This window comes from Apteryx rowi, unplaced genomic scaffold (genome assembly GCF_003343035.1).
Source record: "Apteryx rowi isolate R43461 unplaced genomic scaffold, aptRow1 scaffold_57, whole genome shotgun sequence".
In the NCBI taxonomy this organism is placed as follows: Eukaryota; Metazoa; Chordata; class Aves; order Apterygiformes; family Apterygidae; genus Apteryx; species Apteryx rowi.
In genome coordinates this window covers 2,512,348-2,531,188 of record NW_020450838.1, presented here as the reverse complement: position 1 = coordinate 2,531,188, position 18,841 = coordinate 2,512,348, and the positions used below count along the sequence as shown (strand labels likewise).

Sequence of the window (18,841 nt, the reverse complement as noted above, 5' to 3'; positions counted from 1 at the left end):
CCATTGGGATGGTGCAGGACGCGCTCTTTTATTCCGCTTGCTGTGTGTCTGGCAGCGTCCTGCGACCTGGTGGTGGTTAGGTGGAGATCGAACGTGTTCATCTGCAATGTCTGATGGCTTTTTTTAAAGCGTGAGTCCAGGAACATACTTTATTATGCATAAAGCAAGAACCCCATCTGCATCGACTCCCAAAGCCTGTGTCATTGCAGGGAGCTTAGCTATGTGGTCTCTTTGGCTGGAAGAGAAGCGAACAGGTTTCAGGGCTTTAAAATGTGCTATGCTTGGGTTGAATCTGTAGAGAGGTGCATTTTTGGGGTTCTAGCAATTTTGTTGGAGAAGTGGTAAGCTGAGAGGCAAGTGTTCTCGATTTCGTTTTCTGCTTCTCATTGTACCTCAGTTTCTCCAAGTGTGAAGCTGCTCTGACTCTGTGTTGCAGTTGCTTCTCAGTGTTGGTTCTATAATGCTTGTTTTGAGGCTTCTTTGTGATTTTTTTATAGCTGAAGAATGGCAAGGTATTTTTGATTATTTCTTGCTTACTCTTGACACATCTGCATCCTGGTAGACTCCTCCTCCCTTCTCCTACTGCCCACACTCCCACAAGATGTTTATCCTTACCTGAGCCATTTGTCCTACAGAAGCTCCCGTTGTATTCTTTATCGCAACTGCTCACTTGAACGGAAAGGTCAGTTTGCTGCACCCAATCCACAGTGATACTAAGCACCTTACCTTCTCCAGCATCCTGACAAGCGYTGTCCAAATAAAATGGCTTTCTACATCAGGACTCCCCATCTTTCTTCATTGTGCTTGTTAGAAGAAGGGAGAACTGGTTGTTGCCATGGAGCAAAGCTGGTTGAACGTCTTTCAAGAAACCGTGTGCTCCTCAGGACAGGAGAAGGGTTTCCCTCAGGTGAGCTGGTGGGATCCTGCCTCATGTACGTCTTTGCTATAATGTTCATAGCAGGCCAGAATGAATCTTTTCCCAGTTAGTAATTATTATCTTAATTATTTTATCCATGAAGTTCCTCTCTTGTCAAAGCCACTGAGCAGCTAATAAAACAACTTAACAATTAACCAATAATAATTGAAGTATGTTGTGTGAAAACCAAACCAAGTGCTAGCAAACCAAACAAAAGCAGAGCACGCACACTGCAGTTGTGTTTATAGTAGTCTGCTGGAATCATTATACACGTTGATACAATAATACTGAGCACTTAATTACCACATCATTTCTGAAGTGCTGTATAAACATTAACCAAACCTCCGAGGTAGGGAGGTATTATTATCCCCATTTTAAAATGGGGAAATTCTGATGCACCTAGTTTTAGTCAATAATTTAGTGTCATGAAGTCAGGCAGCTGGTGGAGCTGGAGCTGGAGATTGCAGCTTCATGTCCGGTCCACCAACCTGCGGAGGGTTTTTGGAGGCAGAAAAGCTGTTGCTGCAGCACCTAGAACAGCTTTGCCTGAAATGTGCCATGCTATGGTTCAGAGAGGACAGTTATTCCTTGAGACACATGTTCATCTCTATGCTTAAAAGATATGCAGATTGGTGTAATTAGCAACCACGTAATTACCTCTTTCTGAGGTAAGCGTGCATTGACATTAAAGTTGAGTATTTGAATGGGGGCTTGATGGGGGCTAAGAGGCAGCTACCGTATGTTTCTGTTCCCCCCCCTTCCTCCCTATATTGATTTGAATGATAGTTCTGGGAATGGCTTTCCCTGCAAAGCAGTTAATGTTGTGTGTGGTAATACATGACTTCATCAGAGGAGAATCCCACAGGCGTACCAGTGTGATCTGCTCTGTCATGTTTCTGTGACCCAATTTTCCCCGTTCTTTGTCTCGGACCTTCCCTGACCCCAGCCCTATTATCTCTTCCAATAATTCACCCGGGCCATTATTAATGGTGCATTAACTTTGGCTGTGCTTTCAGTAAAGATGTTTTTCTTGTGCTCATTCATTCGCTCAACTCACTTAAACAGCGAGATCATTATTCCGGGGACGTCACATAAACACAAAAACATCTCCCTCGCCGATACCTACAACCCCGAAGCGCTGGGCGACAGGGGCAGTGTTGCAACTCCAACACTGAAAGGCCAAGGAAAAAACATCAGAGGGAGGCAAGTAGCCACACACGCACTCATTCATCCAGGGCCAGGTTCGACTTCCCTTCCCACACAGCACGCACGTTCCAGCTGCGCCGGCACGGGCGTAAGCCCGGGAGCAGAGCGCTGCACCAGTGCCCAYGTGACTTGCTCCGAAGCGAGTCCTGCTGAGCTCGGGGGGACTCCGCGCTGCCTAATGTGAGGGGAGTCGCTACGCAAAGGCTTTGGAGCAAAGCCTGATTCATTATTTGCTGTTTCAAAACAAACCTGAAATTTGCTGTCTTGGAGTCAGTGGGGGCCAAAATGTGTCATTTTAAAATATACAGTGTGGATAACAAAAACAGAGACTTTAAAAAGCATAATAACAAAATGAATGTTGTCTCTGATTTAATTCTCACTTGATGCTGTAGGCTTCTTTTGCTGAAGGGCACTTCATGTTTGTTGTAGCTGTAGCCTTGCCTTTGAGTAGAGACTGAAATTTCCACATCTAGGAGAAAATGTGGACAGTAAGAAGGATCTTTGCTCTAGAGATGGGAAAACTCGCAAGTGCATCTTCTGATGACTTAGAGTTTTATATGTAGTGTCTAGCATGGGTAGTGGTTACTTTGCTATTATCCTTTTCAAAGGAGATGAACCTGAAAAAAAAAGCACCAAGTGTTGCAAACTGCAATGTTGCACTAAATGGCATCTCTGCCATCTCTGGTAATACAGACCTGGCTCACAGAAATACAGCATTAATGCTGTGTAAGCACTAGCAGATGCTTACCACCATCTTCTGGGACATCCCCCTTTTCATTTTCTCTGGGTCAACTGTTTGTGCAAAGTTGCTAGTGCCACCTTGGTGACAGGATTGTGTGAGCTGTTGTCTGGAGAAGTTTTTCTCCTGCTAATCCAAATCAGTCCAATACCCTTGGACTCTGAAGCCTTTCAGAGATAAAGTTGCAGTTTCTGCCTGCTGTGGTTGAAGGCCACAGGCTGAGGTGTCTCAGCTTCGCTGTCTCTGGAAGCTGCTACTTGTTTGACCATGTAGACTTGGGCAAGTTATTTTACTTAACCCCGTTTCAGTCCCCCATAAGTAAAAAGGGATGTGTATCAAATGGGTATAAATGCTTCTCTTCCTAAGGTGAGGTGAAGCTTAAATAGTCTTTGCAAGGCAATTTGTGATCCCTTTATGAAAGGGATCGTGTGTTATAGGAGACATAGGAAATCAAGCCAAAAGGTATCTCAGGAAATCATTATTTGTTTTTCCTCTTTTATAAAAATGAAATGTGTCTGGAAAAAAGTGTTACAAGTACTGAATTATTCAGGTAGAAATCTTCCTCTTTTTTTTTACTTAACAAGTAGCTTTTCTGTTGATTGCAAAAAGACTGTGCTCCATTCCTGACACGGCAAAGCATCCCACTTGGAGCCGGGACGACTTGCTTCTGGGGGAGATTTATTCAGAGGGGGCGTCCGCAGGAAAAACACGTTCTTGGAGCCCATCTCCTGGCCTGCGCAGCGTGCATGTGGTTTAGATAAACCRGTGGGATTCCCGGGGCATATCGGATGGCACGGAGCATGCCTGCTGCGCTCCTCGTGGTGTTTTCCTATCCCCGCTCTTGCTGCGGCCCTGACCTCTGGGGTTACTAYGCCAGAGCTCCGAGGGGGTAACATAAAACGTCCTTTAAATGCCTGTCGGTTTTGGAAAGCTGATAACAGGCGCAGTAGTTCGGATTTTCCCCTGTCTGTTGCCGTTCCTACCATCGGGGGCCACTGTCTGTTTCCAGTTACGTGGATTCATTCAAGCCCCTCGGAGAAAGAAGGGCTTTCAAAATGTTTTTTGTCAAAGCAGGCTGCAAACTGTAACAATTCAGTGGTGTGGGGTCCCATTGCTTTAAAAGGAAGGAGAAAAAAAAGAAGAAAAAGAATCACGCATGCAGGCTGAAGTATTTGGAATAGAAAAAGATTACTTGACCCTTCGTAATTCTCCTTTTTGGGCTCAAAAAGAGTTGCTGCTGTGGGTGATGTCAAAACGGCTCCTTTGCTCGCTGTACAAACCAATACGTGCGGTGTATGTTTCTCTTGAAGCACAGGCTTATCTGCGGAGATAATCAAAAGCCTGCATCATCCTCAAAAAATGCCTGTTTCTGATGCCTCCCTCCCCGATTCCTGGGATTTTCGGCAAAGGGACATCCCCTTTAAACTTGCATTTCTGCTTCATATCTTTTCTCTTTGAAGCCAGAGGGTTGGCTGGTCTCTGAATAGAAGAGGATGAGAATATAGCAGTGGGAGGTCCGTGTCTTGCTAATAAACCTTGGCCAGAAAATCAGCTCTGACAAGTGGGGACAGGTAGCAGCATCTTTTTCCTTATCAGCCYGTGCGGCGCGGCAGACGCATTCCTGTAGGAGTAGCGGTTGGGTGCAAGGTGGGGCTCCCATCTGTGGGTTTCTAATGTACCGTCATACTTTACCTCAGGAGCTGCGTGCCAYAAACTTAATGAAGAGCGATGTTATTTCTGTACAAAACACTCTGGGGTTTTTTTCCCTTGTCCCTGCCCATTTGATACTGCTTTGATTTGTTCTTCAGTTTTCTCTTCCTTCCGCGGGCGCCAGAGAAAATGTTGACAGGACTTTTGAGGACCCTGTTTTGTGCTTTYGCGGTTCACTGGGTTGTGCCTAATGGCTGGGCATGGCTAAACCTTCTCCTGGGGAGAAACTTTCCCCAGGCCTGCTGCTAAAAACTTCTTCCACCTGTGTATAGTGTTAGTGATGATTACTAATTAGGCAGGTTTGGGGTTAAATCTGCAAAGATTGCTTGGGTTTGGTAAATCCTCTGCCACYGCAAAGCAGATAATGCTAAACAAGAGATTGCCTTGATTAGATTAAAGTTGGCAAATTCATTGCCCTAATCATCATATTGCCCTTCCCATGGCTATTCAGAAATAGATCACCATGACTTACTTGAAGTAATTGAATATAATTGTCTTTTTAAATCGTATGTGTGAAACATCCATCTTTGTTAATGGCGTGTGTTGCTGTTCTGCTGCCAGCTCGCTGCTCTCTTCAGCAGGGGTGGGAACAAGAAGCAGAGCAGGGCTGACGTTTATGAATTGGTAGTTGATTGCCTATAAAACCATTCATTATTTCTGACCAAGCACCTGGCAGAGAATAAAAAGGAGCGACACTAACAATCGTAGCCGGTAGGTTTGGCTGATGCTCCAAGGAAAGGAAGCCCTAAAGTGGAAYGTGTCAAAGGGAAGTCACCAAAAATAATCATTTCCTTTGCCCTCGGCTGGAATAAAACACAGCACGTGGCTGTGTTGGGAAAAGACAACCAGAGAGTGAAACAGGAGCCAAATAAAAGTGAAATTGCTGACTCCCCCACTGTCCAAATAGGTTGAAATGCTAAACCAACCCAACCATGTGAGTGGGAGGGAGGAAACGCATGGAAATTTTTCTCCCATTAATAATCAGAGGTGTGAGGAGGGAGGAATTMTTTTCAGATGTTTGTTTTTATGCTGACAGCTAGCTAGGAAAGGAGGCCAAGCAACAAACCCTCCATGTTTTATTTTTCCCAGCTCTCCAGAGTGACAGGGAAGGACTCGTCTTCTTCCCCCCCCACACACACACACAAAAATTACAGCTATTACCTTGAGATTCAATCATTTAGTAATTGGCAGTTACAAAGTAAGACGTACTGGGCCTGGTTTTTAAGAGACCTTSGCATTTGACCTCTCGTTCTCAATGGTTTTGTCTGTACTAGTGAACCGAACTGGTCCAGGGAATGGGCCCAAGCGTTACCATATGGCTGCCCGTACTGTTCAGACATTTCCACGACGCCCAGCACAGTTTCGGCCCACGTCAGCCAGCGCTTTCCTGCGATCTGGGGGTTAACCTAGCCCTGGATCCGCTCGTTGTAGGCAGGGTGACCACCCTGATTTGGGAGGCTGTGAAAGTTTTCCTATAGGGCTGTGCAGGTTGGACCGGGGGCCGCAGAAGGGTCCCTGCTCCTCCGTATTTATCCGTATAGCATAAATACAGGGGCTGAGCACTGCAGAAAGTCTAGCGCAGGGGCTCATGCTAGCAGGGATGTTTCTGTCGCCTGGCACGGAGAAGGCTGTGCAGAGACGGTTTGATTTTGTGACCATGCTTGGTGCACAGCGATATAAAATCCTGGCCCTTGGATAAGTCCCATGCGGAGAAAGGATACCCTTGGCCTGCAGAAGGTCCCACATGCCTTTGGGGGGGGGGGTGAGTCCTCCTTGCCCCCCTCTCTCCAGTCCCCACGGCAGCTGGGGCTTGCGGCCTTAGCATGCGGCCAAGGGACAGCAGTGTCCCCGGGGGTGGGCAGCGTCCCTTGGTGTCTGCCAGCCCGGCCAGCAGTTTGGGCCGAGCATGGTTTGGGGAGGACAGAGGCTGTATGGCGCACCGTGGGTTGGAGATGGGATGTGACTTTTTGGTGCTGGCTGAACTGTGCTGCATTTCTGACCTGGAAAAACACCGACTGCCTCTTAAAATGAAGCCTCCTTACAAGTGTCTTTATGTAACAGATCATCCCTACGCCGTACGATTAAAGGGTGAATCGTTCTCCCGCCAAAGCAAATCCTGAAGGACGCAAGTTTATTCTCTCTCAGGGCTCCTTCGGGGGGAGGCGGGGAGGATCAGACGGGGGAAGCGGTTAACAGGGTCCCTACTGTGTCCTGGCATTAGGCGGGCTGCAAAAATGCTCCCAGTGTGTCAGGTTGTGCGCGGTGCCAGCCCTGCGCTGCAGCACGCAGAGCGAGTCTGCTGTGGAGCCTTAAATACTTTCCAGCCCGACTACCTCAGCTTAACGCCTTTCAGCCGAGTTGGCAGGAGGGTTGTTTTTGTGTAGTCTCTCACCTCTCCCGGCAGCCGGGCTGACTCGCTTGTGCTGCGCTGCGCTCGGGGACGGCACGTTGCGATGGGAGCAGGAGCCTCGGATCCTCTTGCTGATATGCTGGGAAAGAAGCATTTGGGGATTTTGTGCAGGTTTTCCACGGTGGACCCAAAAGGAGCCCAGCCTCGCTCGCCGGAGTCAGCGTAGCTCTGCTGCAGCTGGAGTTGCCGATGCGAAAGCCTGAATTTTAAGTCTTTTGTAGAAAAAAAGAGTTTGGCGCTATTGGAGTTTGCTTAACATCAGCGAATGACTTGGCCCAAGCCTTGACACTTTTGGATGGTGCTTTTCCCCCTTTACAGAGAGATGCTACCTGTCGTGGAGGCAAGTTACAGAGAAATACTGAATGCAGACTGGGTTTTGAAATGCTCTCTTGGGGGGTTGGTTTTGGTTTTAATCTCCAGTTATACAGAAGGGCCTCTGCAAGAAGCCAGAGAGGGAATAGGAAGACTTGGGACAGTATTAGGCAATTTTTAATCAAGAATTTCCAACTGTTTGTAAAGATAGAACAAAACCAGCCTTTTATCTTTAAAACCAATCCCTGATACAAATCTAGAGATCAGTGTTATTATAGATGAGGTGAGCCCTATCAGAGGGCTATTGTGGTATCATTATTGAGGCTCTGCTAATTGTATTTCTTTAGCTTCTGTAGTTTTTGAACAAAAGGCTCAGGCGGCCAGGCAGAATTGCTGGGGGTGGTGTGGAGAAATAACCTGATGAATTTTCCATCAGCTCGACTCGCTCAAGTATTCTCGCTGTAACTTTTGGGGTCAATAATAAATATTAAAACCTGTAGATTTAATAAGTCAATGTAGGTGTTCTCTGCCTTTTGAGACCACTTTATCTTTCCATCAAAGATGAAACAAGTTTCTCAAATGAATAAAAAATAGGGCCTCAAGTGATTACAAGTGAGAGCAATTTGGGCTCCTTTCTCAGAACCTGGCAGTAGGCATTTTTGAGCCACTTCTGACTGCCTACACAGTTTGCATTAGTGCTGCTCTCGCTGTAATATTTTTAGGTAAATATTTCCAGCCTGTGTGTACAGACCTTCAAGAAAGGTGTTTGCTGCCACACCAAGCATGAGGGACAGTGCAGGTCTGGATCCTGCCAGGCTCTGTTGAGTCTGATTTGCGTTGCAAGTCTAGTTTTCCTTGGTGCTTCCTATAATCTCCTCGAGTTCAAAGAGCGCTTAGCTGCTTGTCTTTGTCAAAAACCCTGTTGGAGATCTTTTATGTCAAAGATGTAGGATTTCTCCGCATGACTTTGATTATTTATTCATTCCACTTCTCTGGTGTATGATAGCGCTGATATCATGAAGACCCCTTGTCTTGCACTGCTCTTGCTCTGAAATTCATGGAGATTTAGTGCCTTTGAAATTGTTTTAAAAGGAAAGGAAAAGTTTTTGAAGTCCCTTTTTTTTTTCTTCTTCTTTTTCTATTCCCCTCAACAGTTCCGCAGCACATTTTTCCGGCCTTCCATGCTCCTTTGCCAATTGACATGCGCCACCAGGAAGGACGATACCATTACGAACCTCACTCTATCCACGCTATTCACGGGTAAGTCTTGCATCTCTGCTCCGACATGTTGCTAAAAGGTTGGCAGCCTTCATTATGCAGAATCTGGCCGTTGGCGCGCAGGGACTTGGCGTCCTGTTTGCAGGCTGGCCATGCCACCCTCGGCGAGACAGCYGGCCGTCCTGGGCCTCGCTTTCCTCATCTGATGGCAATGCTGACCTGTCTGCCGGGAGTGTTGAATATCTCAATTAAACCTGTGCAGTGCCTTATAGCAGTGGGATGGTAGTACAGTGTTTTTGTATCATTACTCAGCTGAGGTCACAGGGACAGGCACAGCTTGTATTTTTTGTGCCTGTGGTGTTTCACACTTCATAAAATACCTGGGTCATTTCTGGTGTTGTCTTGGCAAAGACCCAGCATGGCTTCCTCCATTTGGAGACCTCGCAGGACTGTGTCCCTCCCTCCAGTTTCGGGGGAAGGCGAAAGGCATACTGTTTGGCTTGATTTCATCGGGCGGCTGCTCTGATAAGCCATACGGCATTTTCAAAACGCGATAGAGACAGGTCCTCAAGTGGGTGTCAAGGCAGCCGCGATGTGCTTGGGAGAGGGCAGAGCCCTGGTTTTCAGCGACAACCTCCTTGGGAGAGGCCGTGCTCTCCGATCCCCTTGTGGCTGCTGATAGCAGCCGGCAGAAGGGCCGGTAGGGAGCTGGATCCCACGCAGCGGGTTTGGGAAGGGCAGGGGGACTCGCGGTTAAGCTCCTAGTGCAAGACTTAACAGTTCAATAGTCCTTGTTGCCTTGGGAAGCCATGAGGACACTCACGCTGAAGGCTGAGAGATGTCCAGGTGTTGGAGAAGCATCAGCCAGAGGAGAAGACAGGAGCATGCCTGCAACCAAGGTGGCCCCATGCTAGCTGCGGGCTGCACCTCCAGGGCTGGCATAGCTGCTGGAGCTCCTCTGAAGGTAGCAGGTGCCTGCTTTTAGGGTATGCTGCCCAGCCCCATGCTGAAGGGCCATACCATGCCACCAGCCACCTGCCTGAGGAGCTTTGCATGCATCAAGCATGCCACCGTGGCTACGCACCCACCCAGTCCCTGTAAATGGCTGTTTGCTTGACTTTTAAACCAGGCTGCCACGGGCAGTGGGTGCTGCACAGCCTGTTATGTCTCAGTGTCCAGAGGACGCATTTTTCTCCTTTGTGTGCTTGTCTCTTCTCAGTGCTCTTGCCAATGAAGATGAGGAGAGGGTGTGATTACCCTAGTGCATGCACTTGGTTACTGACCTTCCTATTCCTAAATGATTTAATTGCTATGTTCATAAAGAGATTGGGGTTCATCGCATGTTAACTTTGATCAGTGCAGGGAAAAAGGAGCGAGGAGCTCTAAGCAGGAGGCTGTAGTGGCAGAGCTGTGCAGCCAAGAGTTTCTCCTCTCCTCAAAATGTGCCATCCTGGTGTCTCAGCCCCATGGAGGGCGAGGAGCAGCATGATGGGGTTGGTTGTCCCACAGCAGCTCTGAAATCCCTTTACCTGTGGCTCTCATGCAGGGCTCAGCCATCAGCTGAGGGGCAGGTCTCGGGTCACTTAGTGCGGAGGAATCCAAAAGGGCTGGGAACATTTTGCAGAAAGAGCAAGCAAAAGAGAACTAGGACTTATCATTTAGAAAACTCTTGATTTGCTTCCTCTGTTGTTTCCAAAATGCTCTGGAAAGCAGGACATTGGAGTCCTGCTGTGGTCTGATCATCCTGCCTGGGCCAGGGCTCGTGTGGCCTTTAAGGGGCTGTTTGTAGAGCTGTGCTTTTTCTGGGGAGGTATGAGCAGGAGGAACAGCCCCTGGGAGGCGAGTGCTGCAGATGGCAGAAGTCAAGAAATCCATAGAGTTGCACAGCTAGGAGGGCTTTATTCTGTTTCCAAAATGCTGCAGGAAAAAATGATAGGGCATTCCCCCGTATCCTACCAGAAGACAAGTCATTTTCTTTTTGGCTGGCAGTCGGTTTGACTGGTTGTTTAAAGGGGCAGAGTAGTTTCATCCATGCCTGAGAAAGAAAGAACAGGTTGCTAACATGGGAAGCTGATATTTGTGAGGGGGCTGTATAAAATGGTCCTGACCTTGCCTGCAAATACATGCAAAACTGTAGAAAAAGGAAACACAGATTAATCCAAAATAGTTTGGGGAAACTATTAATAAAACGTAGCTATAGCTAGTACAGCACATGTTAACCTCTAAAGGGGAGAATATTCAAAACGGTGATTAGAAGAGAGGATTGGAGACGGTCAATTATTTGAATCAGGTTATTTTTGTACTCCTAAAAGCTGGAGACCCCAGGTTGCTACTGCAGAGCATGGTTAGGTCTGTCTTTTCCCCTTGCTGGTCCTTTGGAAATCACAGTGACCCCGCTCTCCTTCACTCCTCCTGGTGAGGATCAGGTACACTGCATCTACCCTGTAGAGTCATGGAGCATGGTCATCTCCAAAAAGCAACCCAGAGCTCACCAGCTGTTGACATGCTCCTGGGAATTACATCTGCCATGGGAGCTGGTGTTTTTTTATCTAGGGAATGTCCAAGTGGTCAATAAAGTGCTAATAATCCACTGTCCTAGCAATGGCCACACTTGTCTGGCTGTGGACCAAGAGCTGCCCTACTCAGAGCTTGGGGTGGATTTAAGTTTGTTGGTAAATACTACCACCCTTCTTCGGGATCCTTCACCTTCTCAGCAGCACCTCTCACAAAAACGACTTCTAAGGTTTTGGTGAGAAAACTTGGTCATTGGTCTTAGAAGAGGAAAGGTTGTTTTCTTTGAAACTGTTGGTAAGCTCAGCCTTATTACCTGGGCGTTGTGCTGCAGGGTGCCGCGGTGGATGGTGAAGCACCGAAGCTGAGCAGCAGATCGCCTCTCGGCTGTGTTCTTTGTGCAAAGGCTTCAGTGGCGTTTCTGAACCTGCGGAAGGTACTGCGTTTCGAGAACAGCCCAGGCTGAAAAACCAAATGCAGCTTTTGTGAATGTGTGCGTGCGTACGTGTGTTATTGCTGTGTCCTGGGCCTTATCCTGCTATCAATTTTTTTGAATTAAAAGAGGGTTTTCTTCTTTAATTTGAGAAGAGCCTGCATTTTAGGGTTAAGGGAATGCAACTTCTCTCCAGCTCTCTTTTCCAAATGCCCTAGGGTATAGCACAATCACACTGGGAAGTCTTCACTAGCTGTAGAGTTTCTCTTGACTGTTTTTTTTCTCTTTCAATTTTATCTGCAAGCATCTCAGCCTCATCACCCTCCCTTTCCTCTTCTACTTTTCATTCTGCCTCGCTTTTATCTTCCCATTCTGTCCTCTAGTCTCTGCTCTGGAGACCACAACACAGTGCTGACTCTCTTCTCTGGTGGAGGATGTCTGATGTAAAATCATYCAGAATATGGTGACAGGGCTGGACTAGAGCATGCTTAGCTGTTGCATGACTCCTGTTCGATGGGCTGGGTGGACTCTGCGGACACAGTTGAGACTCTAGAAATTTGTACTCCATCCTGGCAGTGCAGAAATCCATTCTTCTGTTTAAAGTAAATAACTAAAAAAAGCATGTGCACACTTTCACTCTAGAAGAACATGGTAAATGTTTGGAAGAAAATTTGAGTCACTGAGTTTTGGCTTTATGATTAATGTGATCAGTGCTTGACAGAGAGCCCCCAATTCATCAAGACCGTATTCTAGCTGTCTGCTGTCTTGCCGGTACCAAATTTATCTAATTACATGAACATCGCACAGCAAATTAAGTGTAGTCTCATTTGTTGTCAACTATTGGGTCTTATTATCTGCCTGCTGCATTATGTYAAAGGTTTGTTTCCTGATTGCGCGATGTGATATGGTTGTGCATTCCGCTTCATCACTGCTTGTATTTGGCCTAATGAGAGCATAAGTTATTTTATCCTCCCTGTAGGGAACTCATCTGCAAGGTTCTCTTGAGCAGGGCCATCTGTGGGACTCTTTTCTTGAGAATATGGGTGGGAGTATGGAAAATTCAAATAATAGAAGACCCATGTGCCAAAACAGGGGCCTGAAAGCCTTGCTGGATTTCTGCTTGCTTTTGTCTATATTGATCTCTGTCGTTTCCTTGTTAAGAAGCATGACAAATAGTTTTCAGGGCTCGAGTCTTTTTCCAAATCACTGAGCATAGCAGTCTAGGTCTAGTCGCATAGCAGATCATGTTGGTAGTTCCTTGAAATGCACTTCCAATGCCTTTTTCAGGGTAAAATAGTGTTTCTTCAGTCATGAGGACATCACACTTTTTCATATACCCTCTGTTATTTTCACTCATTTGGTGATTCACCACTCATTTTTGGAAGTGGTAGTACCATTAAGAACAACTACAGAGGCCTTGGTAGAATCATGGTGCTTGCTTGGATAGTTGGGAAAAATAAAATATCTCATTCAGGTGATACTTTGAATTCTCTGCATTGCAAGCCAGTAGGAATATTATGGATTTAAAGCATCAGATTGGATTCTAATGGGTGTGGGCTCGCAGTCATATGGAGAATGGAGAGAGGCAGGATTGGAGCCCAGTGAACACTGGGAAAATATATAATGCAGGATGCAGTAAAACTGAATACGGGATGAAATCTCATTCAGGACTGTAGAAGTAGAGCAGAATGAAGGAAATTGTATTGGTAAATGTAAATTGTATGAGGCATCTCTTCCCCCAAACAACATTCATTTAATGTTAAGGTTGCAAAATATAGCACTCAAAAGCTAGGAAATGACAGAAATAAATTTGCAGATTCCGACCCATTTTGTATACCGTTGCAATAATGTATTAAATTACACAGCCACATACCGTTTTTCCCTGCGATCCCTGTCTCTTTCGCAGCATAAGATGGCCCAGACTCTGTGGATGAGTAATGGTAGGTGTTATATTTTTTTCCTGTATACAGCTTTTATTGATTTGTTAGAATTTCACTCTGCACTGTTGGTTGTAGGCAGAACATAGATCAGTGTTACCCGGGTGAAAGTCGTCAGCCAGGGTGTTTCAGCAGCTTCATAGCTGAACCAAACAAATTCACTTTGTGTGTTAGAACAGGCCCCTTTGTAACAAAGGGGATATTTCACATTTTAGTGAGCTTCTTCACAAAAAGTTTACTCCTCTGGGACCCAATCTCTGGCAACAACTCCCTTCGCTTTAAACCAAGGGGACTCTTAGTGTCAGCTGTGCAAAATCAAGTCCTTAACTGCAGAGTAAAGTTCCTGGCAGAGATGGCAGGTGATTACTGATAGCTCCCTTCCACTCCCCACTTCTAGGTGTGCTTAGTTACTCTGAACTTTTTTTAAACAACAAAAAGGCACAACAAAAACAACAAAAAAGTCCTTAGCTCAGCTCAAAAGTCCCTGCCAATGCAAAAGCCTGCAGGGCTAACCCTTGTAAACAGCATGCCTAGGCTTGACTCAGCAAGAAGCTTTTTAACAGTAGCTCCTAAACTGTGGTTAAAACCCATCAGGCATTACGCAGTGTAACAAACAAAAGCAGCCTTGTTTTTGTACTGACATCCTGGTGCTGTTTCAGGATGCAGTTCTGACATTGTTAGAAAAATATTGTTGTTGCTCTGCTGTCCACATACAAAAAAATAATAATAATAAAAACTGAGCTCCATGGAATCACAAAGACAAATTCAGCATGAGTGTGAGGGGCCACGGGTGTGAAATTCCATGGCTTTCATGAATTGTCCCAAAAGACCTAAAGGCAGAGAAGACTCCGTCTCCATGTTAATGTGGAGTTGCCCTTAATTTCCCTTTGGTAGGGCTTTTATCTAGTTTAATCATGGATCTTCCCCTGTTTTCCTGAGATCTTAATATATTGCAGATTTTCCCTGATATTCAGCCTACACTTTTTTCTTTATCTGATCCTAGTACCCCTCCTTGTTGAAGTTTGTTTCCTTTTCACTGTGTTAAAAATTGCAGAACACCTTTTCAGGATCAGCTGCAACGCTCCCGAGCTGCCTCAGCAGAGTAATTCATAGGTGGACCAGGTGGCTGTTGAACTTTTTATCCTAAAAAGACTATGTTTGAAGGGTTTACAGATTTGCCAAATTTAATGTTGAACCCAAGATTTTCCATGTTGGATATCTGTGGCAGGCTGGTTTTCTTTTTCCTTTGTTTTGTTTTTTTGAGATTCAGCCAGCAGAGGCCAACTGGGGTTAAGGGAAAATATGTTGTTTAGCCATACAAAAAATAATCATCATCATCGCACAATTTTGCCTTGAGAAACTAGTGTTTCTTGCTTTAGGGATGGAATTTGCTACTGTCACAGATGTGTTTTTTGCTGGTCTTATTAAAAAAACAAACAAAAAAACCTCRGTTTTGCCAGCTTGAAGTCCTTTGAAAATCTCACTTCATACACACTCGGAGGGGTGTTGCAGTTTGGTATACGTATTTCCTGAAGGTCCTGAGGCGCTGCCCATGCTCCAGCGTGCCCTGCCCGGGCTCCGCAGGGCTCTGCCTTCAGGTGCTTCACGTTTTCGGCAGGCTGCCTTGCAGCTGGGCTTCTCTGCACCTTCAGCCCTGAGGGGCACCTTACCCGCCTGCCTGAGCCTCCTTTGTGCATTGTAGGGTGTGCATGAAGGACCTTCAGTGAACCTCTGTAGGACACTGCTTTCATGGGGCTGCAGCTTTGATCCCGTCGGGCAATTTAGGATAGGAACTCAGGTAACATTGGTTCTGCAGCAAGGACGCCGCTCGGTTGAGCCGCAGAACGTACGCGCCAATAAAATGTGTGTGTATTCATATTTACTTTGCTACCGGAGTAGAAAATGTTTGGCAGGTTGTGATTGATGGTACTGTGCTGCTTTGGAGATAGAGCAAGCTCCCTCTGGAGTCAAAGCAAACAGCTGCTCAGAGAGGCCTTCTTATGTGTTTTGCAAAGTTTTATGACTTTTACCAAATAGACACATGGCTTGTTTGGGGGCTCCCACATCCAATTTATTCTGTCCCCCTCCTTCCCACATGCTTCTTTATTTATTTAAGAAAATAAGAATGTGCGAGTTTGCAATGGTTTGTAAAGTCTGGTCCCCTCCCAAAGGCTGGTTCAAACCTCTCCCTAGTCTGTAATTAGCCAAAGTGTGTTGCTTTTAGGTGGCTCTTTGGTAACTTACAGGAGGTGATTTGGGGGACTATCAATACCACTCTCGCTGTAAAACAACTAGAAATAATACTTGATGGTCACTATCCATCTCCAGGAGACCACAGGTGAACTACCGGACTGTCCTGTTTTGGGAGCCAGAGAAATTACTTTAACTCCGTCTGTGCTTTAGTCTCCCTATGTCTAAAATGCCATTAGAATAATATTCACCCACCTAATGTCTTTGAGAGCTAAGAAAAGTCGGGGCTAACTACTGGTCTGTGACTCGTTCTACTTCCCAGAAGGGGGCTTGGGGCATGTTTTCGGGCATCAGGAAAAAGTGGACAGTTCTGCCTATCTGTGCAGATACTGTGAAGGTCTGTGCTTACCATCTCCTGACCTCAGCAGGAGGAACAGGCAGATCAGGTCTTCTGACACTGAGGCAAACAGAATCCAAAACACTCATCATGGCTCGAGTGTTTCTGTAGCTTTTTTTCAATCTGAATAAACCATTCGGGGGGTGGGGGTGGAAATCCTCTCTCTCCTGAATCTTATTAAACATATTCAAGCATTCTATACTATAAAGGCTATTAGTATATCTATGCTGTTCCTTAAATTGAGGAGAAAGGTTTTTTGTGTTTTTTTTATAGCCCTCAGAATACTTTGAAAAACTCAAGCCTGTAGTCCAGGGGGACTTTAAGGTGCATAGTTTCAGATCCAAACCAGGCAGTAAGCTGCAAGGTCCTGCAGATTGGATTTAGAAGCATTTGGGTTGGATCTCCAGTTGCTGTATGCTTGCATCGTCGTGCTGGAGTGAGTAGGTCTCGGTGAGCTCAGATGGAGTCGTGCCCATTAGCACTCACTCAGTGAAGATCTAGGCCACTGAGTTGCTCTTGTTGTGACACTACAACTTACATAATGAAACACTGCAGCTCTAATTTAGCCTAATCACCACAAGAAGTGTAAAAATGGCTAGGAGGTTTTAGTATTGAGAACAAAAGTCTGATCTCYGAGGTCTTTCGTATAAACCTCTGGCATGTGCTCGTTTAATATGATGTCACTCTGTAATCCACCCCTGCTTTTAAATGTCATTCTCAGAGCTTCATGTCAGCAAGTCTTAAGTGATAATCCCTTTGCTTACCTCACTTTATAGTAGATTAAAAGTGACTTCATGCTTCCACCTTATCCGCTGTTAAGCTTGTGCTTTAGGAAAAATTTATTTGAACTTGATTCTCCCACTGCTTTTCTAAACAGAGAATGCAGGTCTTTCAGAAGTTTTCTCGATGGTACAGCCCATTTTCCATTGCTTTCAGCGTCCTGTGAAAATGGATAAATTTTCGGTGGCAATCTCCTGCCTTTTTAACTCTAGTATTATGAATTTGTTTGTTTCCCAAGTTTTCTTGAAGCTAAATGTGGAGCACAGCCCCACCTGGCCTTCTCTTTTTCTTAATCATAAATAAATATCTCTCTGTGGTGTTTCATCTCTTGCTAGCTTATAGTCATGAATACAAGAGAAGGTGAAGACCTGTTGTGGCATTTTGTCCCACCACTGCCCCTGCATAGCACCTTCTCCTCTACAGCACAAGGGTGTACAGGTTCTCCTTCTCCGACCCTGAATCTCCTTGCTAAATTTTTGTTCCATCCCATAGCAAATCCTTTTGCAGTCTAAAGAACTCTCCCTGCCGTTCACCTTTGTAATCCACCCTCCCTTTTTTTTCCCCTGAATTTCACCCTTTGGTCCTAACACACCTCCTCATGTAATGCACCCCTCCGGATACTTGCTGAATGTTGTCATATCCTTCCTCCCCTCAGTAATGAATTGGCCAGGCTGCAGCCTGCAACATTTCCTCACAAATCAGTCTGTTCAGCCTCCTCATTTCTATTGTGTTTCTCTGAAATCCTTCCAGTGTGTGTGGAGATAAATGGACAAAACCCGTTCATAGCGTTGGCTTGTGAAATGAAGGTTGTGGCACATCACTTTTCAGGTGCTAGTTATTCTGGATTCCCAGCTACCAGTAGCCATGGGAAGCATGTAACATAAGGTGTTGAGAGATAAAAACTAATGGCAGGAATGCTGGCCTGTGATACTGGTAGAAAAATGCAGGATTTTTAATGTCCATGCAAAGCGGAAATTTTAAAATCTCATCCAAAAGTTCCCCCCACGCAATAAAGTGCAGAGAAGTCAATTTACCCTGGAAGGATGAAGGACTGAGTCAACTCTGCTGGGATTAGAACATGTGGTTCGAGGGATTCTAGGTATTTCAGATCTGATTCTCGGACCACCCAGATGGCTGGGGTGAAAGGAAAATAATCATAATAAAAAAAAAAAAAAAAAAGACCCTATTTGGCAGAACTGTGGATCTGGATACCCTGCCTGCAGCTAATGCTGTATGCACACATCTGCACAAATCAAAGGGCAGAACTGGGTGCTGCTACTCTGACACATCTCAGATCTGCAGAATGCTCCTGCAGGAACACATTCCTTTAAGTGAGCTTTCTAGATCCCTGAATTTGACAGTAAGCCATGTATGTATGTTTTTCTTCTGTGTGCCAGACCATTTTGAGAATTTGTGATTTTATACAGTTTTCTACCTTGCAGGCTTTTTGTGTCTGTTCTTTTATGTTTCACTGTTGATATTAAATAGATAACTAACAGAGCTAATGTTTAGAGCGTTGCTCAAGGGTCAAATTTTAAAAAGTTGCCTATACAATTTAACATCCTGAGTCCCACTTTCAAAATGACATTGACCCTTAGGGCTGGCTTTTTGAGTGCTGGGAATGTAAAACACAGTGGGTTTTTCCAGCATGCCAAATCCCAGTTGATGTCTAGCTCCCCCAACTTCCAGTGAAACACAGGACCCAAAGGCCATCCCCAGTAAAAAAGAGTTAAAAAGAGTTAATCACCTGTAAATGAAGAAAATGGCTGGATTGGAGTTAAGAAACATAAGCATGTTAATGAGATGTCTTACACATGCTTGGAATCTAATGTACTCTACCAGGTCCTATGGCACATACCCACAACTCTTTACTGACAAAGCCATGTATGAAGTTTTTTGATATAATTGATCTTCATAGATGATAGTGAAACCAGGCGATTGTGAGCCTTTCTGCCCTTCCTAAAAGTGCAGCGGTGCCTCAGTGTTTCTCAGGGATGCCTCAAGACCTTGTACAGGAGAGGTGCTTCTGCCTCAACTCATTTAGGGTCTCTTACACCCTACCACACACATGCATACTTAGGT

At 45.6% G+C, this 18,841-nt stretch overlaps 1 protein-coding gene across 2 annotated transcripts in view; it reads left to right on the top strand.

Annotated features, from left to right (window-relative positions):
- The window catches only part of GLI2 (GLI family zinc finger 2), a 151,013-nt gene that overhangs the window by 70,170 nt on the left and 62,002 nt on the right, over window positions 1–18,841 (top strand). For both annotated transcript variants that reach the window (XM_026082197.1, XM_026082196.1), the window contains exon 2: window positions 8,448–8,553. In XM_026082197.1, coding sequence (XP_025937982.1) covers window positions 8,448–8,553 — 106 coding nt within the window. The remainder of the gene's footprint in view (window positions 1–8,447; window positions 8,554–18,841) is intronic.